The sequence below is a fragment of the Sciurus vulgaris genome, assembly GCF_902686455.1.
Source record: "Sciurus vulgaris genome assembly, chromosome: 8".
NCBI lineage: Eukaryota > Metazoa > Chordata > Mammalia > Rodentia > Sciuridae > Sciurus > Sciurus vulgaris.
Genome location: NC_136468.1, coordinates 36,605,093 through 36,627,876, shown reverse-complemented (window position 1 = coordinate 36,627,876; position 22,784 = coordinate 36,605,093). Strand labels below are relative to the sequence as shown.

At 34.2% G+C, this 22,784-nt stretch overlaps 1 protein-coding gene across 1 annotated transcript in view; it reads left to right on the top strand.

The window, feature by feature from the left end:
• Positions 1 to 286: 286 nt before the first annotated feature.
• Positions 287 to 22,784, top strand: part of CAPZA2 (capping actin protein of muscle Z-line subunit alpha 2) — a 36,020-nt gene continuing 13,522 nt past the window's right edge. The window contains exons 1-4 of the mRNA XM_079150536.1: positions 287 to 444; positions 15,386 to 15,449; positions 18,201 to 18,252; positions 21,033 to 21,096. Of these exons, the coding sequence (XP_079006662.1) occupies positions 406 to 444; positions 15,386 to 15,449; positions 18,201 to 18,252; positions 21,033 to 21,096 (219 nt within the window). The 5' untranslated portion in view covers positions 287 to 405. The remainder of the gene's footprint in view (positions 445 to 15,385; positions 15,450 to 18,200; positions 18,253 to 21,032; positions 21,097 to 22,784) is intronic.

Below are 22,784 nucleotides of genomic sequence, written 5' to 3'. Positions count from 1 at the left end.
TCCTATATTTAAAAATATTTTAAATTGGTGCAGTTTTTCACATTTCAGCTGGCAGAGTTCAGGCCTTGGTGGGAACATAATCAAGGGCTCAGAATGTACTCGTCACAGACTGGGTCCATCTGGTCACCAGTGGAGAGAGAACCCTCCTCCTGATGCTCAGGAGCTGCAGCCGGCGGGTAGCAGACGCCGCCCCCTCCTGGCCTCCGAGGCGCCGCGCACGCGCACCGCACAGCCGCGCCGTCCCCGAAGGCCGGGCGGGGGAGGCGGGGCTCCCGGGGCGCGTGCGCGGCGGCCTGGGCGACGGGCCCCTCCCTTGGCGGGGGCGCGCGGCGCGGAGGACCACACGGAAAGGGGGAAGTCAGGTGGCCGCTGCCGCCGCCGCCACGGTTTGTCGCCAGAAGGAAGATGGCGGATCTGGAGGAGCAGTTGTCTGATGAGGAGAAGGTAAGAGCTGCGGGGGCGGCGGAGCGGATCCGCTGAAGCCAGCGGCGCCGCGGCATGTGGGCCCGGAGTCTGGTCGCCAGAGAAGGGCACTGGCCGTCGGGCTGTGCGCTCGGTGCCCTTCCTCCCCCCTCGTCGCGCCCGAGTGCCTGCCCCTGTCAGTCACCCGAGGCCCCGCGCGGGGGCAGGTCTCTTTCAGGCCTGCTAGCTCCGCTCCTTGTAGGGTGTGTGCTCCGAAAATAGGAAGCGGGAGCGAGCGGGCGGCCGCGGGCCTGCGCGGCGGGCGGGGGCGGGGGGCGCGGGCGGCGGCCGCAGGGACCCTCTCCGGCCCCGGGTCCTGCGCTGAAGACTGGGGACGGCAGAGGGGCCGTGACCTGGCCCGGAGCGGCCCAAGGGCAGTGCCCAGCCCGGCGGCCTGGCCTGGGAGTGTGGCCCGGGCGAGGGGGAAAATCGCTTAAGAAGCAGACCTTCACTTCTGCCGCCGCCTTCCCCTCCCCAAAAAGAAGTGCTTCCTTTCCTGATTCTCTAGGGTGTTTCCTTTCGCCTGGAGGTCTCTACCTCTCCCCACCCCCAACACGACCGCCTTTTTTTTTTTTTCTTTTTTGGCTTTTGCTGTAAGCTTTGCAGCTCCCATGTTCCCTGGAAGGCATTAGTTGTTCACATAGAGACCCCCCGCCCCCCACCACCAATAGCTGTTTTCTGCCCAGGATGGCAGCTGCCCCCCTGGGGGCCGATTTGGTAGCAGCACTCGGTCTTACAGGACTTCTAAAGAGGGGAGATGGTGCAATTCTTTTTACTGTATGTTAGATGAAGTGACAGCATTGGAACCAGATAAACGACTCAAGTTCTGAGACATTTAAAATTAGAAATCTTACTATTGAAGTAGTTCTCATATTTGCCGGTTTCCTTTGACAACTTTGAAGTTTCCATTCCCGGGAGGTGGGTAGGATGAAATTCTGCAGATTTTGAGTATTTCCTGAAAAGGACCTTGACGTTTTTTCAGACTTAGAAGTAACTGACTTATGAACATGGTAATTACAGTTTTGGAAATGTCCAAACTCTTAATATAACAGTGCTTCATGTTTTAAGTTCGGAAACAGTGTACAGTCGTGTAGGAAACATATACAGTTATATTATGGTGGTAGGAAATGCCAGTGTACGCCTAAGAATATTTTCAGTTGGAGTCCTCTGTTTTTATATTCTGTGTTCTTGCACCTAAATGTAATGTTCTGTTTCCTTCCTGATGTAAACGTGTAGAAGTCGTGCCTCATCTTCATTTTTGGAAGTCTTTTTTTTTCCTTCATTGCTCCATGATTGTCTATAATCCACAGACTCAGCAGGTAGATAGATCCCTATGTCCTCAAGTCGCTTGGCAGTATTCACATATGTAATATTGGTAAAGAGCCACAAGTTGATAGCTGAAAATGTACATGAGTGGGCACACACATACACATACTAAAAAGTTTTAAAAAGGAGAGTGTCATTTTTTTCCCTTAAGGTTTTTAAGTGGTTATTAGTAACTCAAGTGTCAGAGACCTGAGGAAGGTGTATTCAGCATGGGGGTTAATATAGATCTGCGTGTTGAGGCCTAAAATAAAAGTTTTTTTTCAAAATGAGATAAGATTCTGTATTATCTGGCACTTAAGGCACTAAGCTTCATGAAGAGGGGTGTCCTTAAGTTTTTCTACTAATATAATGTTCTATGAACAAATGAATGAAAATTCTAAATTTAATTATTTTTCTTTGAAGTTTTATAAGAATATAGATATTCGACATATAGATTTTTATCACTATATTTTCTAATTTAAGAAAAACACTAAGTTTGGGTTAAATTCAAGTAACCAGTAAAGTGAAATTTTAACATTCTTGTCGCTTTTGTGATCTGGGTATTATTTAATCTTTTGGGAAGAGGATGTTAGGTTTAGGGTCAGAAATGGAGAAGATTTAGAGGTGATATTTTCGAACTAATACTTACATTGTGTTACTCTTCATGCCATCTTGTTTGTAATTTAAAAAAAATAAGCTTTTGAAATTTCCATTATAGATTACAGATGTAAGGAAAGAAGCTGTTAAGATGTGTGTGGTACCATCATGTATATGCTTGGCTCAGTTAGACAGATACATTTGTTACTTAACTTTTTAAAATCAGGTTTCAGAAACTTTCAAGTAATTCACCCAAGGACACCTAGCTAGGAAGTGGCAGAGATGAAATTTAAACCCAAATTTGTCTGAGTCTAAGGTTCTTGTTCTTATGACATGCTTCCTTAAGCAACGTTGATTTTAGAATTCTTCTGGGTTTGTATGTTGGTTTTTAATTTGTTGACAGCTTATTTGGAAGAAAAAAAAAAAAACCAGTTCTTTTTTTAAATAAAATTTTAAAATACTTTACATTAAATAGTGTTGTGCTAGTTTATTGTTGTTTAATACATTTAAGTGTTTTATGCTACTAATATAGTTTCATATATGCCCTATGGTGGAAAGTATTTTAGGAATTAACCTAGAATAATAACTTGGCTTTTTAAAATGACATGCGCAATGCTTTTTGAGGATAACCACTATGAAATTTAACAAACTTTTCTCCTTTGGACACTGGATTAATAGGAAATAACTTTAGCTGAAGAAGCACAATGAAGTTCTTTAAAGCCATTAATTGGTTGTAGTGTGTCCCACAGTTTTTTTTTTTTACATTATAATAAAAACTCTAGGCCAAAAGCAATTCACATTTTCCATTCTTGAGTCAGTCATATTGTAGGGTAAAGCATTTTTGTGAATTTGAAATAAAATGAAATTTTGGTGTAAGGCTCAAATGAAAAGAGCCATTCCCAGACTTTCCAGAAGGTAAGACAGTTATTGATAGGAAAAGATATTCCTTTTTTTTTTTTTTTTCGCTTCCTTTCCCTATCCACTTCCCCCAAATAATTCACTCCCATAGCTTCAACTATTATACCTTTGCAAAGGGTACTTAGCTCTAGCTCTAACTCCTCTCCTGAGCACTGGTCTCACATTTTTATGTGCTGGTCATGTTCACAGGAGATGATTGATTAGATGTTTTGAAATGGAGCATACCTAAAAATAAATTATACCCTTCCTTCTTTTTTCCTCTGCTCAATGGAAAGCAGAAATCTATCTCTTTCTAATCATTTTTCTCTTTATTTCTTTATTTCTATTGTTCCAATCATCCAGAACTTTAAATTTCAGCTTTATTTTAACTTTTTTTTTGTCTTATACTTTATAATCTGCATTTTGTCACTTCATTGTAAAAAACATGTCTTATGCAAATCGTTTTTTGCTTGAAAAGTTACTTCATTTGGGTTAATACTTGGTTTACTACCTATCAGTTGACCAGATTATTAACTTGTTTGGTGACAATACTCCATTGTGCATACAGAATGGAAATCGTTTGCACCTGTTCTGTGACAATATGACTACAGTAAAGGAAGAAATAAGGGAGATAAGGGGGGGTGAGACATGTGTCACATCTTTTCTTTCCTTTCTCTTATATTTGCTATTGTTAGGTTTTTAATTAGTTTCTATACTAAACCCCTAAGCTAACTGTATTTAAACTATACTTTAATATATTGATTCTCTCAAAATTTTAGTGGATAGATCCTCCATTCCTTTACCAGAAAGCTCAATTCTTGAAATAGTGTTAATGGCTTTGTATTCCATTCTAATTTCAATTGTTCTGACATTCTCAATACATACTGTTATTTAATCATGCAGTGAATTCAGAGACCTACAAACTGGTCCATTTGTAGCAGCTTGGGTAAATTATTTAATTGTCAGCCTGTTTCCTCTGAAATTTGAGGGCATAATAATAATAAATGCCTTCTCCATTAAACTGTACTTATAAATGGTTCCTGGCGTGTTGGAAGCACATTAATAAGTGGTAGATGTTTTCCTCTTATCATGACTTCTCATCCCCTTTGAATGTTGGTCCTGCTCCCAGCTCTGTCCCCTGTTTTTGAAAGATGAACATTTTGCTCAACCCTCAGGATTTAGCTTAGGTCACATGGCCCATTTAATCTCTTTTCTGAACTCTATAACACATCATTACTGTTAAATACAATTTTACTTAATAGTTGTCTTTTTTCCCCTTTTCTTAAGTACAGAAATAATGTCATCTTTAGCATCTCTCATTATTTAGCATGTGATAAAGTAGAATGGTTCAATGAGTAAGTAAATGAATAAAGAAACCATGGATTTCGCAGAATTAAGAGTGAAGGAGCTAGGCGTAGTGGCACATGCCTGTAATCCCAGTGGCAAGAGGATCACAAGTTCAAAGCCAGCCTCAGCAATTTAGCAAGGTCTTAAGTAATTTAGCAAGAGCCTGTCTCAAAAATAAATAAATAAATAAACAAATGTAACGAAACTGGAGATGTAGCTCAGTGGTAAAGCATCCCTGGTTCAATCCCCACTACCAGAAAGGAGTGGGGGAGAGGAGATGGTAAATTTTATGAAAAAGTGGTAATAGTATATAATGGTTTTCAAAGGAAAAATCTTTGTACCTAAATTTTTCATTCCTACATAGTGCTATAGAATTTAAAGATATAAAGAAATTCCTGGTACTCTGAGGTACAGGTGATATTGGCCAGGATTCAAATGATAAATATTCTTTATAGGAAGTTGATATGCTTTTCCTTCACTATACAAATACAACTGTCTTCAGAAACTTGGTGTTTGTAAAAACAATATAGGCTGCCTTTATATTTCATCATAATTAATGTAAAATTAGTAGAATTCCTATTAACCAAAAAGTAAACTTAACCAATGCGCTATTAATTTAGAATGTATTTATTTCTAATTTCCTTCTGTAGAAGAATTTTTATTTCACCAATTCCTACTGTAGACAGGAACTTGATGGCAACCATAACATTAGTGAATTTTTCAGATTTTGTACATTAAGGCAAATTCATAGTACATTTCAGTGCATTTGGGAACCATTTTTACATCAAATAAAGATTAACTCCATAGATGGGATATTGCATTTTAGTGTAATAAGGCAGATATAAAAATGCTTGGAGCAGAATGCAAACTAATTAAGATTGAAAAACCCCATAGCAAAACCTGATCTAGGTTTTTTAGTCTTGTCCCAAAAGCCTAATCAGTTCCCTGAAGTAATAATTTATTGTAGGAAAATTATCCATATCAAAGAAAATAAGATCTTCATTTTCTAAAGACCACTTTTCCAAAAGGTTCCAAAAATACCATAGAGCCTGGCATAGTGGTGCATATGTATAATCCCACCTACTTGAGAGGCTGGGGCAAGAGAATCACAACTTCAAGGTTAGCCTGGGCAATGTAGAGAGACCCTGTCTCAAAAATAAAAAGGGGCAGTGGTAGAATGCTTGCCTAGCAATCAAGAAGCCCTAGTTTTAATCCCCAGTACTGGGGAAGTGGGGAGACCAATAAAAACAACATTCATAGATTTGGTGTATAAAAGAATTTCAAAGATTTTATATTGAATGTTAGATGAAAAATCTTTACATTCTTGCTCATGACATTTCTTGAGTTCCAACTATGAATTTAATGACTGAGAACTTTTGTTGCACATTTTAGTTCACAGTGTTTCTGTTGAAAAATCAGTGGAAATAACTTACCTCCACATTCATTTATTTACCGAATACAGGTTGAATGTCCCTTATTAGAAATGCCTAGGACCTCAAGTGGTTCAGATTTCAGTTTTTTGGATTTTGGAATACTGCATATATATAATGAGATATCTTGGGGATGGAACCCAAATCTAAATGTGAAATTCATGTGTGTTTTATATACATCTTATACACATAACCTGAAGGTAATGTTATTTTAATTTTTAATTCTGTGCTTGAAATAGAATTTCATGGTGTGGAATCTTACTTGTGGCATGTCTAAGTTCACAGTTTTGAGCATTTCAGTTTCAGACTTTTGGGTTAGAAGAATTCAACATGACCTGACTTTGAGGAATCAGAGGAGAAGGGAGACCAAAAGGGTAAGAGTGGCCCTTGAAGTAAAAATGTTGCATATTCAGCATAAGAGTAGGTGCTCATGTCAGAGTTTGCGGAGAGACTTTCAAGAAGGAGCAGTGCCCAGAAAGACTATGAGATTGAAAAAAGCCTTTGGAATTAAGAGGAGACAAGAAACAAATTTTATCCACTCCATGCCAGAACTTTAGCACATATGCTTTTAATTGTCAGAATAACCTTGTTTTTTCCACATTATGGATGGGAAAAACTGGTATAGATAAGACCTACTCTGTAAGTGGTGGACTAAGGGGCATCAGTGGCATTCAAGAGAACAGTTTTACCAGGCGTTGGAGTAAGGAGGGAGAAAATCCAAACCAGGGTCTATAAATGAAAAGTATGTTTGTTTTCCCTCTTTCAGAAGTGACCTCTCATAGTTGTCTGCATTGTAAACTACTCACCCTTATGTACCCAGACCCAAAGACTTCCCAGGTCTTCTTTTGTATCCAGACCTGTCTCTGCTTCCTTAGCAGTTTGTACATACCTTTGTTAGACCATTTAATGATTATAATAGACTTAACTCATGTTTTTATTTCCTGTGTTCTTTAAAGGTAGGCCCTGTGTCTTACTCACCTCTGTAATTCCAATATAGTTCCTAGCATATGTTAGATTAGATGTTTTCAATTCTGGCTGCACAGTGAATCAACTGGAGATTTTATCTACAAACATAGACACACAGGCTCCATTCAAGGGTGAGACCATAAGTGTATTTTTTTGTAAAAAAAAAAAAAAAAAATGACAATAATTTCCCAGATGACTTGACTATTTGGATATGCAATGTGGGGTTGAGTCACACTGTATTAGGTGCTCAATAAATGTTGACTAAAGTACAAATTATTCTTGAATAATTTGGGTAGTAAAACAAAGAGAAGGACTGGGTTTTATTACTTTGTTTTCCTATCTCATTTTAAGGATTTTTTTTTTTTTTAAAGACTGAAAATTTAGGGGTGTCTCCTCCCTGAGGGAAATGATTCAAAGGAGAAAAAAAAAATTGAAGAAAAGATTAATTTATATAATCTTTTTTCTCATTTCAGCCTACTTTCTAAATGTTTTAAATAAGTGATGAAACATCTTTAAAGAAGAATTGATGTTGAATTCAATAGATGACCTAGATTTAGGTTAAGTGCTGTGGGCTCTGTTTTTAATTATCATTCAAAAAGAATTATAATGGAAAATTCGTTAAGGAAAACTTACAAGACACATTACCACTCTTAAGTTTACTCATATTAAAATAGATTAGTCCATAACATATACATACAGTAGCAATCACTTGGTCATAAACTCTTTAAATAGCATAAAGTTCAAAAAAGTTTTTTTCTATTCTGTTTACTTGTAACTCAACAAGGCATAGGCAATTTTTAGAGTTGTGGGAAACAACTTCAAATAATTCTGAGAATAGTTGAAGTGGAAAAATGCATAATAGCTCCTTTAACTTTACTACCAGTTTGTAAGGCAGTAAATGTCCTTTTAGTGTGACATTCCTTGAGAACCAAGTGAAACCTGTGATTTCTTTCTCTGTAAGACCAAACACCTCAAATTTTCCGTATATAATCCCTTATAGGGTATGAGTGCAGTATCTGGTCTCCCATCAGAATCACCTAGGGAGATTTTTCAAAGTATAGATTTTTAGATCCTAGTTCTGGGAGATTGATTTGGTAGGTTTGGAATGGAGCTTGGGAATGTGTTTTTTTCCTAAAGCTTTCCAGGTGAGTCTGACAGGCATCCTTATTTGGGAAATCCCTACCCTAATGTCTCCTTCGTTGATCACAGGAGATAACTGTGTGTAATGATGTCCAACATGTGGACATTACAGAACTTGTAGGTAGCATTCTCAGATAAAATACAATATCTGGCTGCATTCAAATTTAAGATATACCTTCATTTTTAGTATACGTATTTCCCATGTAGTATACCTTCGAACTGATGGAGAATACAAGGCTGTTTGCCTCCAAATTTAATGGTTTCAGATAGCTTTTTTTTTTTTGTGGTGTATATATATGTGTGTGTATATATATATATATGGTCCTCTGCATTTATTGTCATTTTGTTTTGTTTTGGGTACTGGGGATTAAACCCATGGGTGCTTTACCACTGAGCTGTATATACCTCCCTTCCCTTTTGATTTTTTATTTTGATACAGTGTCTCACTGAGTTGCTGAAGCTTGCCTCAAACTTGCAATCTTCCTGCCTCAGCCTCCAGAGTTGCTGGAATTACAGGCATGTGCCACTGCTCTCAGCTGTATTCTCTGCTTTTTGTACTTTCATCTTTTCCTCTTTTTTAAATTAAAAAAAAATTTTTTTTTAAGTCAGCTTTCTATATAGCCACTTTGATGAGGATTTCATTTCCTGCTAAAGAGAGTGACAGCAGTTTATTAATAACATACACTTAAAAAAGCTCAGTAGAAGGGGACACAGAACTATGCCAGGCCACATAGGTGTTGCACTTGGAAAGAGTGAAAAAATGGGCTGTGGGAAGCACGCTTTGTAGTAGCAAGATGGTGGGGTGACTCCTGGTTCCCAAAGGAGGTTTTTGATTGGTTTGAGTAATTCACTGGACTGGCAGAAGCCAGCTCCTGAGGGATAAGCAGGAACTGTGTCTGTTCCCTATGATAAGGAGCTTGTTTGGCTTAGGCAACTTATCTGTGGAAGCAGAGCAAAAAGGGGAACTTGCTATTCAAGACATAAAGGGTCTTAATTTTAGGCCCTAGACCATAGGTCTCAGTAATACTCTTATCAAAAGTATCACCAATATTACTATAAAAATGATATATTGAGATGTTTTTAATATTATGTTTCCTTTTATTTATGACCATTTTTTCTGATAATTTGCAAAGGTTAAGATATTTTGCTGCTGTGTGCAGTTTTATCACAGTAGATAAAAGGTGACCACATTATATACATGAAGTGGTATGGAGGTGTGAGAAACAAGAGACCTTGTCTGAGAAACTGGTAAGGTTCTCCGACTGTGTATACGTGGGAAAGAGTGGATAGATTGTAGGAGCTAGAAAATGGCAGAAAGAAAAAAGAGACAGTAGTTATTGTTCAAGTGCTTACTCTGTATTAAGTACTTTTCTAAGTATGTTATTTCATTTTCTGTAAGACAGGAAATAGTTTTGTTTGATTAAGGTATACATGTAGTAGGCAGTGGAGCAGCTGTAGTTTGAACCCATGTAGTCTTACTTAAGAGCTTGTACTGTTAACAGATTTTATAGCTTTGGGAGAGCCTTGTATGTACAAAGGACATCATCTTGCTGGCAGTGGGGAACCATTGAATGATTTTTAAGCAGGGGAAGGAGCATCAGACTTTGCATAAAAAAATCAGTCTGTAGGGAAAGTGGAAAGTGAATTTCAGAGAAGTATGAGAAGAGAGTGGCTGAATGTGAATGGAATGGAGTGAGAAAAGGGGATTGGATTTGACAAGCAAGAAATATTCATTGATTGTGTGACTGGGAGAGAGGGGGAAATGTGCAGTGATTTTTAGGTGGTGTCAGTAATTTCAAGAACAGAAAGGACTAGATTTGGGTGAACGGTGTAAGATATCTTTGAGGTACTTGAAATGAAGATTTCTAATTGTTAAATTATAGTTAGGAAGATGGGTCTTGGTCCTGAGAGACTGCAAAAGGAGATACAGATTTGAGAGCTATCCTATGGTGGTAATATAAACAATGGAAACAAGTGAGATTACACAGAAAATTTGTCCCCAGCCTGTCTTCTGAATCATCATAAAAAAGTTTTGTGTTGAGAGGCAGCTATGTAAAAATCCCTGGATTTTATCTGAAGACTTCATCTAAATCCCAATTGTGGATCACTGTTTCCACTTCCGTAAATTAATAATAATAATAATAGCTATGTCAAAGATAACTTGTAGGTCATTTTTTAATCTAACAGAGCCAGGGTTTTTTTTTTTAATTAAGAAATAATGATGCATTTCATCTCCCTTAGTTTACCTTTTTAAAAATTGGAGACCCTAGGTTCAGTTAATAAAATTGAGGTTTTTGAAGTTAAAAAAATTAAAATTTGACTAGAGATCATTTTGCTTTGACTTAGATAAAAATCTAAATTTTAGTTGCACATAGTTACCATGTAGCTAGGAGTTCAGCTTTTTCTACTGTGTTTGAGGCGAAAACACTGGTCACTGGTGTTTGAGGTGAGCAGGTCAAGTGGAAGGGGAAGGAATATTGGTATATGGGAAGTGAAAGCCCTGCAAACTTTGTAGAAGCATGGACGTAAGCCACACCCGTGTCACTGTAGGGCACAAAGAAGCTAACATGCAACTGAATTTACTATCTACTACTTTTACTCACAGTAGTAGCTAATTTTATTTTTTCATGCGAGGTCATGTAGCTAATGAGTAGTAGAGTTGAAAACCCATCCCGGTCAGTCTGATTCCAGGGATCCTACTCTAAACCATTATGCTATAATGCTGCTTTATATCAGTATAAGGGTTTGTACTTTGCAATGTAGGTTTTTTGAAAATGGACAGTCTGCATACAAAATTCCAGTAGCCATAACTCTAAGAAGGTTCATTTCATTGAAACACTGTTTTTTGCAACACATGGTCACTAACTACTAACTGCTGAATATGGGACAGAAGCAACAGGGGACCTGTCTCCAAGGGAGCTTGTGTTTTGAGAGTTTGCTATTTGCAAGGCACCAAACTAAACCCTGAGATATGACACTGTATTTTCTCTCTCTGGTTTTCTTTTTCTTCCCAGACTAAATCATTGATAAACTCTGAGGAATTTGGAAGCAGAAAGACTGGAAAATTAGCCAATTTTTAAAAAAGGAAATTAAATTAAACATATTTAACCATAAATGAAATATCAAAAAAAAAAAAATCACCCATTTGTCTCATTAAAGTCTATGCATGGAGTCATTATTATATACTCTATATATGAAAACCATTTGTTTCTAAGTCTCCAGAATCTTGAATTAGCTGAAATAGTTTTAAACAAAAGTAATAGGATCGTGTTTTAATTAACCTGAACTCAAATAATTAGAATCCGCTAATTCAAAGTTTCCTGGCTTGGTTTTACAGAGACCATGGCTCATTGAGAATCACAACAATGCCTAAATAACCTCACTAGAATCTTTGTGCATAAATATGAACTATTCATTACTTACTGAGGGAACTGATGAAAACTTTTAAATAAGTTGATAGAGATAAATAAAATATTACTTTTCTTTCACATTATTTACATTGATATTTTCTTAGTGTTAACCAAAACCTCTACTGAATGCTGTGATAGAACCTCTTCTTTAATATCTCTTCTGCTCATATAATTGAAATAGAATTTACTTAAGGAAGAAACATTCTAGAATTGCTACCTGAATGATTATAACTAAATTCTTTAGATGGTTTTCAGAAAGATTTTTTGAAATTTATTAAAATGTAGTAATGTGCCTTTCATATCCTTGACTGAAAAAAAGTAACACATTTTGAAAATAGTGCTGAATGTATGAGATTCTTTTCTTTTTAAGTCAAATGAGGGAGGGCAAGTATTTTTTTTTAACAGATTAGTACTAGAATGTTTTATTTATCCACATGTTTAAAATTAGAAAAATTTAAGGAGAAAACCTATGCAACCTCTGTGAAGAAGAACTGTTTTTCCTCAATCTCTAAATACTTCATTGTTTTATATAACTACAGGACAGTTATCAAACTTGAGAATTTATACATTTAAACAATACTATTATATAAATCTGTAGATCCTATTTCACCAGATGTCACTCTAATTACTAATATCTTTTTTCTTCCTTCCTTTCATTCTTTTTTTCTTCTCTTTTCTTTCCTTTTCTTTTCTTTTTTCTTTTCTTTCTCTTTTCTTCTTCTTTTATAGGACCCAAACCAGAATCTCATTGAATTTTGTTGATGTCTCTGGTCTTTAATCTGGAAGTTTTTCAGCAATGTTTATCTTAACTCTTTTGAGGAGTTCAGACTAGTTATTTGTAGACTGCCTCTCATTTTGGTTTGTTTGATGTTTCCTGATTAGATGCTGCCTGTGAATTTTCGGCAGGAGTTTCACAGAAGTGATGTGTTCTCCATCTATCCTCTCAGAAGGCAAATAATGTCTATTTTTTTTTATGACTGTTGAAACCTTTGATTATTTGGTAAAGGTGTGTTTGTGGTACCTTTCCTCAATATGAAATTATTATTTATTCCTTTGTAATTATCACATTGAGAGATGCTTACAAATCATGTAAATATCCTGTTGTTTTATACTTTTACCTACAAATTTTGGCATCCATTGATTTTTGCCTACCAAAATTTCTAAGGTGGTTTACTCAAGTGATTTTCTTATTCGTACATTCCTTCTACATTTGTTAGTTGGCATTCTGCTGTAATGAAGAACTTTCTGTTTCCCCTGTTTGCTCATTTATTTCTTTAGGTCAGTATGGACCTATTCTATAGGTTAGTTTTACTGTCGTTAGTTTGTTGCATGATTGTAGAAAGCTCTTTTTTTGTTGTTGTTTTTTAAAATTCAGTAACAAAAAGTACCAAAAAAAGTTTGAGTAATACTTTTCTAATACTCTAGTGTTATCTCAGATAACTGATAGGCAGAAATTTTTTCTTCTCAGTGCTCATATGGTTTACCAATACTTATGATATTATTTGAAATATAACTTTTATCTCCTAAATAAATTACTTTGCAATCACTTACAGTGCATGCTCTTCCACAAAATGTGCAATCCAAAATGAGTTTATTGGAGGTGTACTCCCATTGTAAGTTGAGAAGTGTCTGTAATATTGTTTATTTGAAATTATTATAAAAATGGATCCTGTACTATGACTATATAAGCTTTTGAGATTAGTTTATTTCACTCAACATAATGCTTTTGAGATACATTCAAGATGTCGCAAGTATTACTAGTTCCCTCTTATTGCTAAGTAGTATTCCATTGTGTAGATGTCTCAATTAATTGATATATTTACCCATTTGAGCAACTGTGAATGGGTTTTGGTGTGAATATGAGTTTTTAATTCTGTAGGGAAGATACTTAGAGTGGGATTGATCATTGTGTCTTATGGTATGTGCTTACTTTATAAAAAATATCCAAAGTGTTTTCACACTGGTTGTACAGATTTGCCTTTTCATAGTAATGTATTGAGTTCCAGTTGGTTATCATTGTCATTAGCACTTCGTATTATCACTTTTTTATTTTAGCCATTCTCTTTTGTACATAGTGGTCGATTTCATTATTAATTTACCTAATGACAAATGATATTGAGCATGTTTTGGGTACACTTACCTGTCTTATGTATATCCTCTTTTGTAAAGAATTTTTTCAAGTCTTTTGCTTATTATTTTCTTACTGTTAAGTCTTAAGACTACTTTACATGTTTTGATTCAGGTCCTTTTATTTGATATGTAATTGACTGATACCATGTTGAGTCTCCTTTATCTGAAATGTTTTTGGGACCCAGAAGCATTTTGGTATCATTTCATTTCTTCCCTCCCCTCTCCTTCCCTTTACTCCCCTCCCCTCCTTTCCATATCTTTTTGGATTTTGGAACATTTGTATGAACATTCATGGTTAAACATCCCTAATCAGAAATATCAAAATCCAAAAATTTGAACATCATGTCAGCATTCAAAAAATTTCAGATTTTCAGATTAGGAATGCCATACCTGTACTTGTTCTGTTTTCAGTTTGCGTTTTCTTTCATTCTTTTAATAGAGCAAGACATTATAGAGCAAAAGTTTTTAATTTTAATGAATCTAGCCTATCAATTGTTTTAATAGAGCACAATTTTGGCATCACGTGTAAAAATTTTTTTTACCAAGATTAAATCACTAAGATTTTCTTCAGGTTCTATTTTACATTTAGAACAATGATCCATTTAGAGTTAATTTTTATAGAAAGTGTGAAGTTTAGGTTGAGTTTCTTTTTCTTATTTTTTTTGGTACTGGGAATTGAATTCAGGGGCACTTGACCACTGAGCCACATCCCCAGTGCTATTTCATATTTTATGTAGAGTCAGGGTTTCACTGAGTTGCTTATTAGCTGAGGCTGGCTTTGAACTCTGGATCCTCCTGCTTCAGCCTCCTGAGCTGCTGGGATTACAGGCATGGGCCACCTTGCACAGCTAGTTTCTTTTTCTTCTGCTTATAAGTGTTTGAGTATTCCAATATCATTTGTTGAAAATGTGTCCTTCTCCAGTAAATTGCTTTTCCATCTTTGTCAGCAATCATTTTCACTGCATATAGATGTGTGCATTTTTGGACTTCGAATACTTTAATATTGATTGTCTCTTTTTTTTTTTGTTAATCGCACACTATCTTGATGATTGTACTGTGGTTCTCAGTTTTGTTCTTTTTCAAAATTGTTTTAGCTGTTCTAATTGCCTTGATTTTACTCCTTAACAGTACTTTATATAATAAGCTCCTTCACTAAACTGTAATGTTGGCATGTCTTTTAACATCTCAAGAAACATTTTTCAGTAAGGATTAAACTGTCAAAATTGGCTTTATTCTTTTAAAATAGGCCCGTATCATTGAATTAAAATTTCCTAAGAGCTAGTCAGTTCTCATATTAAACTTTTTGAACTTACACCTTCCATGCTTGCTTTCTGTAGTTTTCATGAATTTGTGATTTTATAGACCCATGGGTGTATCGTATTTCTTTAGTTTCACACATAAGGATTTTCTTATTTTTTTCACTTTAGTTTAAAAAAATAAAAACAACTGTAAGAAAATTTTATCTGTTGCAACTTTTAATTCTTAACTTCATTTTTTATCTACGTTCAACCTGTGTTGTATTTATATTAGCTAATTAAAATAGTAATAGGAAACTACCTTTAAAATGTTTGAGTAGAGAAGTATCACTGTTTAAAGTCTTAAGTCATTTTCAATAAAATTTTGAAGTGTAATTTTGCATGATTTCAGTTATTTTAACAGAGATGTGTGCTGTGGTATATTTATATCTTCACTTTTTTTTAGGTACGTATAGCAGCAAAATTCATCATTCATGCCCCTCCTGGAGAATTTAATGAGGTTTTTAATGGTGAGTGTTTAATTTGTAACACTAAAGCTTGATATATTATAAAAGTGCTCATTTTTCTATCTTTTTTTAAGCACTTGCTTTTTTGAAGAAAATCGTAACCACCAATATAAGCTAAAGAGAGTGTAGAAAAGTCTGTTTTCTGGTTTATGATGAAAATTTTTGTTAATCTGAATTTTGTAATGGCTAGATGTAATGTACATATGATATATGTGATAATTCCGTTTGAACAAATTAACCCTTTTTAAAGAATAAAATAAACTTTTTACTAGTTTCTGAGTAGAATATAACCTTATTCTGGGAAAGGAGCATCTTTTTTTGTAAATCTTTTTAAATAAAACTGAACACATGGAGTAGGTGTTTCTTAAATAAACCATTTAAGAAAGAAAGAATAGAATTTCATTTTAACTTTTTAAAATTATGAAGTACACTTTTGTATCTCTTTTTAAGAAAAACCTAATAGAGCAATACAAACAGCCAGTAAAAAGCGGGAGAAGCCATTTTCATCATGCATAGAAGATGGCAGCATGTGTCCAAAGCATTTGTTATTTAAATTGTATATTATAAATCATTTCACAGTATTCCTTTCTTTAGACCTCATTAGCAAGCATTTTCATATTTACCCATGGACCAGCAATTTAAAATGCTATATATTCTCCTGGTTGCTGTAAAGACTGTGATAGCAGCTATTCTTTAGCAGTAAGGATGACAAGGTTGTAAAAATCATCAATATAATGACCTGTAGAGATCTCCTTACAAAACTTTTTTTCCTTTTTATTCTTCTTCTGCAATGCTAGAGATCAAATCCAAGGCTTTGCGTGAGCTAGGCAAGTGTTGTACCACTGAGGCACATCTCCAGCCCTCAAAACTTTACTTAAGCAGTTAAAAGAGAAAGTTACCGCCAGTACAGTTGTTATTCCTACTTTATATAAATGCTTTCTATATATGCTTTTTTGGCCTTTTCATCATATCTTAAAGGTGAATTTACACATGACTCTCCAGCTTCATTTTTAAACATTCTGCACCTGAGTTGAAGTTACAGGCCAAATTTGCACCTAAGCAGAGGAGACTTCAGTAGATAATGATGAAACTTACCAGTTCAATTCCCAAATGCTATTTCCTAGGCTGGTTACTTTGGAATGATTGAAAGATAGATTTCTGGTCTTCCTTCAGTCTCAAAAACTGATTGGTAGGTCTGGACTTGGGCTCCAAAATCTTTATTTTATTATTATTATTATTATTTATTTATTTTTAAAGCCTCCCATCTACCACAGTATGGTTCTAATGTGTAGCCTGACTTAAAACTATAGCCTAATTCCTTACGAGTAATATTTCATTTTATTTTATTTCATCTGAATTCTTAGCTTTTATCTTTCTTCCACTACGCTCCTTAAAATAAAAGCATGCTCTGTTCTTTTTTCAAAATAGAACTAACTGGATCAAATAGATTCTACTTTTATTTTCTCATTGAAATTGGAAAGTATAACTATCATGAGATACCACTTGTAAAGTGTTATATTTAAAATATTGAACATAAAAATCATATGTAATAGAACTTCTAGTTTGCTTTTTGGGATAAGAATGTACATAATTGTCAATGTCTGTATTTTAAAAGTTTTTTATGCAGCATCTAAATGACTACCCAGGTTTACAATGTGAATAAGAGCTATAGTCTGTTCACCTTATATTTAACCAGTTTCTTAATGTAAAATGTTATTTCTTTGTGTTTTCATCTAATGAAAAAATTAGGATACATTGTATTGTGTACTTTAAAATAGCAACTATGTAATAGCCGAGTACTTGAGAAAAATAATGAAAGAAAATAGACCAAGACTAGAATAGAGGGGTTTTTGTTTGGTTTTGTTTTGTTTTTGGTGAAACCATGTGTAATTTTTCTTTCTTGTTTTACAAAGTGCTTGAATTTTCTTAAAAATATTATTTTTGAATTTGTATTTTAATGATTAAAAGCCAAATGTCTATATAGTAAGAGTTGAGTCTAAAATTAGGACTGACTTAACAGTCAGTTAAAGCAAAATCATTAAGTCAAAGAAAGTATAGTTATTCATTTGTTCCTTGAACATTAGCTATCAAAGAACAAAAATAACTATCTGGACTTTGGTCTCAAACTGTTACTTATTTAATCTTTTTTTTTTTTTTTGTACTGGGGATTGAACTCGGGGGCACTTGTCCACTGAACCACATCCCCAGCCCTGTTTTGTATTTTTTAATTTAGAGACAGAGTCTCACTAAGTTGCTTAGTGCCTCGTTTTTGCCGAGGCTGACTTTGAACTCTGGATCCTCCTGCCCCAGCCTCCCAAGCAGCTGGGATTACAGGCATGCGCCACCATGCCCAGTTATTATTTTTTTTTTTAATAGAGAAAATTCATTTTAAACTGATGATTGTGTTGTCAAACTAAGAGACATAGTCCTGTCTTTCTTGCACATCTTATCACACCATTTTTCTAGTATAGTTTATCTCTACTTTAGTTCTTTGACAATACATTCCAGTCTGCCTATATCAACTATTAAGGGTACAAAATTATGTGTATTTCTATTTAATTCCTTATTCTATTTCCTAAGCAAAATCTTTTATTTTGTTAAAATACCATGGTGTGTATTTTGTGGATATTTTGATCATTACAGTAATATTTTGATCTATTTGGGGGAGATGTTAATACATAACTCAAACTGTCTGCATTCCTTACAGTCTTCAAACAAAACATAATAATATAGAAAACAATGTTTGTTTTATAGATGTTCGGTTACTGCTTAATAATGATAATCTTCTCAGGGAAGGAGCAGCCCAGTAAGTATTTTATATTATATTAACATAACCAAAGTGACTTGGGGAAAGAAAAGATCTTTTAAAAGTGATTTTTAAGCATAATCTCTGACACAGATATTTGTACATCAAGTTCAAATGTATGCAATATGTATATACTGGAATCTAAGAGAAATATTTTTTATCACAAAGGGACTTCGAGACTAAATTGTAACATTAAATTCTGAATTCATGTGTGCTTGACAGTGTCTTATATAATCGATTAATGCTACATTTTGACATTTACAAAATGGGTAAAATTATTTTCGAAATGGTTATTGCCTTAGTTTTTATGTATGCTTAACTTTTATTATATGTTTGACCCTAATAGATATCAAGATCTGTGAGGTTTGACAGTTTGCTTTGTTCATCTATAAATACTGAAAATAGTTCTAGCATATAAATGTTTACTGAATTTTTGCACAATTCAAAGAACCAGGCAATTTTAATCCTAATGGCATCATCTCTGGACTTTTTGTCTCTTTTAATCTTTTTTCCTTTTCCCTCTCTTTATCTTTTTGTAAGGAAACAAGTCTGTTATTCTTTAGAGTGATTCTAACATCTATACTAAAGGGCACAAACTCTGTGTGCTTCAAAGTAAAATTAGACTTACTGCTGTCAAATGTAGAACACTTTGAAATGCCCCGAAATAGCCTTTTATTCAAAGACAAAAGAATGCCGACTTCACTGTGATGATAAATAAGCCTTTTAGAGATTTTCCAAAGTCAGATACGCCTAATAACAGTCCAAATGAAATAAAATATAATAATAGAGGCGTATCAAAGACTTTTAGAGCTGAAATGAAGAAACTTTAAAGTTTTATTTAAAGATGTTTTAAAGCAAGATTTTAATATTGAATAAGAAAAATGAAGTAGCTAAACTGAGGGAATGTATCAAATGTGATCTGATGAATAATAGTAAAGGGTGTAAACTATAGGAAGAGCAGGGAGACCTTTGTTGTCACTGTCTAGTAGTGCTTAGCACATAGTAATAAGACCTCAGTAAATATTTGCATGGTTTTAGGGGCTACTAAGTAAATGATGAGTGGGTACACAGAGGGAGTTTTCTCAACAAGAGAGACTTTGGAAGTCATCTTGTCTAAACCATTGCTGTTACAGATGAGTGGGGCCCATTTTAGCTAATGGTAGGATTGGAACAAAACCCAGAAATCTGACTACTAGATTAGGGCGTGTATTTTGCACTATAGCATAATTGTCATCATTTAATTTACTTTATGCGTGTAAGATAAAATTCCACCTATTTAATACTCATTGTTTCTAATACTAGTTTCACTTTTCTTTCTTTACCTACTCACCCCAAGTTAGAGGTTGATGGAGTTTGATGTTATGGGCAGTAATTGCCAATAGCCTAGCTACATTGGGGCTTTTCTTAGGAAAATACAGTTTTAGTGAATTAAGAAAATAAGGTTAATAACTTCTTTCTCCCTCCTTCTCTATGCACTTCTATATTTACCCCCATCTTATTTGAACACGCAATATCAGGTATTTGACAGGTACTAATTTAATTCTGGTTTGCTATTTTTATATTTACTATTCTCTTGTTAACTCTTCAATAATGCTTTGCTCAGTTAAACATTTCTTTCTAGGGGAGGCTTAGGAACTAATATAGTTAATATCTGGCTAAAAAAAACTTTTGAGTAGATTAAGTTTAGAGATGTATTCCTAAATTTTAAAGTTCTCAGTATCTTATATTGGGTGGGGTTATAGATTTAATAGAATGAGTATGATCTTTGTATCATTTTTTGGATAATTTTTGACACTGAGTTTTTCCTAATTATAGCAAAATTATCTGATAATGTATTATTCTTTCTTTGTATGAGAGAGGAGAGAGGCTTTTCTCTTGAATCCAGTTTGTCAACATTTCCTAGCTTAGACTCTGGATGTCTGGGACAACCTAATGACTCTCTCTGCTATAGTTGCTCTATTGCCCAATAGATCATACACACTACTGCCAAATTAATCTTCAGAAGTACTTCTATGTTTTCCTTTCTCAAAAAAATTCTGGGATACTGCTTTGCCTCCCACATAATTATTCCATATCCATTGGCCCTTCAGTTCAAACTCCTACTGTGTGCCTAGTGCTCTCAGCTTGACGCTTTCTGTGATGTTGAAAATCCTGTGATGTTGAACCTGATTGGCTTCTAGGCATTTTGCTCATACTGGTCCCACTAATTGAAATACTCTTTTCTTGCCCATCCCTCCAATATCTACAAAACAGAGCATACCCAGTTATTCAAGCCCATTTCTCAGTATCACATCGATTGTGACATTGTCCCAATTGTCTTCTTACTCTTGCATTAATAGAATATAATTAAAACTACACACACCACTTTACAGTGCATTATTGGTAATTCTCTTATGGTACTTTCTACTTTGTGTTACTATTATGTTCATCCATTATCTCTTTTATTTAACTATAAGCCCTTTTGTGTTGATGTTCACAGTACATAGCTTGTTTCCTGGTTTTTGAAATGTATACAATACTTGAATAAGTATACATATATATTTTATAGATAGCTAATCTTTATTTTCAGGGTTTTACATTGAAAACTGGACAGCAGTTTTTAAAATAGCCATATCTATAATATATTTATAGTTAGTATAAGATTAATAATAAAGAACTATAATTATATTAATCTTGCCATGTACAGTGCAGGAGAATTTTATTGACAGGCAAATTGTTTAACTCATTTTAATAAAGCATTAAGTACATAATTTTAAATAATTGACCATTTTCTTTTTTAGTGCATTTGCACAGTATAACTTGGACCAGTTTACTCCAGTAAAAATTGAAGGTTATGAAGATCAGGTATGTTTAATATAAAAGCAGAATCTGGCTATTCCTTGTTTGGTTTATTATAACATCTCTTTTGTCATATGAGAATTGTAAAGTGGTATGCTTAAAGATAAAAAAAATATTCATTTTAATCATAGACACTTACTGGCAAAGTAATTGAAAATTAATTTCTTTGTTGAGACTGTTAGCAGAAAATTCCTCTTAGAAATACTCAGATGTAATTCCTTTAAGATTTTAGAAAACAAGTGCTTTAAATCTACTTTCTTGTTTCTTGTAGGAAAAAATATCATTCTTTTATTAATCCAAAATTTAAAATATAATAGATTAGTAAGATTTATATCATAATTTGGTTGCTCTGGAATTCTGTAGTTCTTCATGTGAGTAATTAAGCATTTAGTAATTTTAAATCTTTTTATTTGAAAATGCAACTTAGAATTGCCAAACTAAGAAAAGACACAAAAGGTCACTAGGTTTTTTTTTTTTAGAGTTACTAATAATTTAGTGGTGATTGTAGTGTTTATTCATGTCATGCCCATGTGAAGTACAATTTATATAAAACCATATGAGGAAGGAAATGATAGAATATAAGACAAGTAGTTAAGAGCATAAAGTCCTTAAGTGGCTAATTATGTCAAAGTTTGTTTGACATTTTTCATTATCAATATGTAGTCTGGTAGTTGCAGGGAGGAAGTAAGTAAGACTAGATGGAGGATTACCTGTAACTAAAGAGGAACCTTAAGCTTGTGTATAGATCTACAGGTGTGATCATATACGCGTGTAAATCTGTAGCATTTTATTGTATTAATGGCCTAAATTCTCTGGAGATTTTGATTTTTCATCCTTTCTTTTTTTGTTTTTTTCACTATTGTAAACAATGTTGCCTCGAATCTTTGAACCACTGGTCACATTGACATTTGTTTTGTTAAGATAAATCCCTAAAAGCAATTTTGCTGAATAGAGAATACATCTTTTATTAAATACTGGGTAATTTCCAAACTTTTTATAAATATAGCATGATTTTTAATACTTATACCTAAAAAAAAAAATAAAAAAGTAAATGGTATACTAGTTTTACATGTGACTAGAAATTTAAAATGTTGAATAAGATATTAACAAATAGGATCTAGAAATATATCAAAAGAATAACTTATCAAGACTAAACAGTTCTTTAGGAATGTGAGAATGATTCTGTGAAAGGCAATGTGTTGGTCTTAAATATTAATCAGCAGTAGAGAAAAAAATCTATTATCAGTAGATAGTGAAAAAAGATTAGAAAAACTCAGAAACATTTCTTATTAAAAACAAAAACCCTAAGTTTATAAAAGTAGAAATACAACAAAACCTGTTAAAACACAGTTGTTTAAAAAGCAATAATAAATATCATAAACTAAAAACATTTTAAACAATTTAAAATTAAAAATCAGCTAATTATACCTATTTACTACAATTATCATTTATCATAAATTAAGGTATGCAAAATAAAATGAGAATGAGAACTTTTAAAGGTCAGAAAAGAAATCTCTTTGGTGATATTGATATGTTTAGGAACACCAAGAGACTCTAGTAGTATATCTCGCTACCAAAAAGCTTGGTGAGATGACTGAATTTAAGGTAAATATTATAAACAAAGCACATTAACTATTCTGTGTTGCAGCAGGTAAGTACCAAAACCTACACAGTGGGAATGGAATGGGACAGTT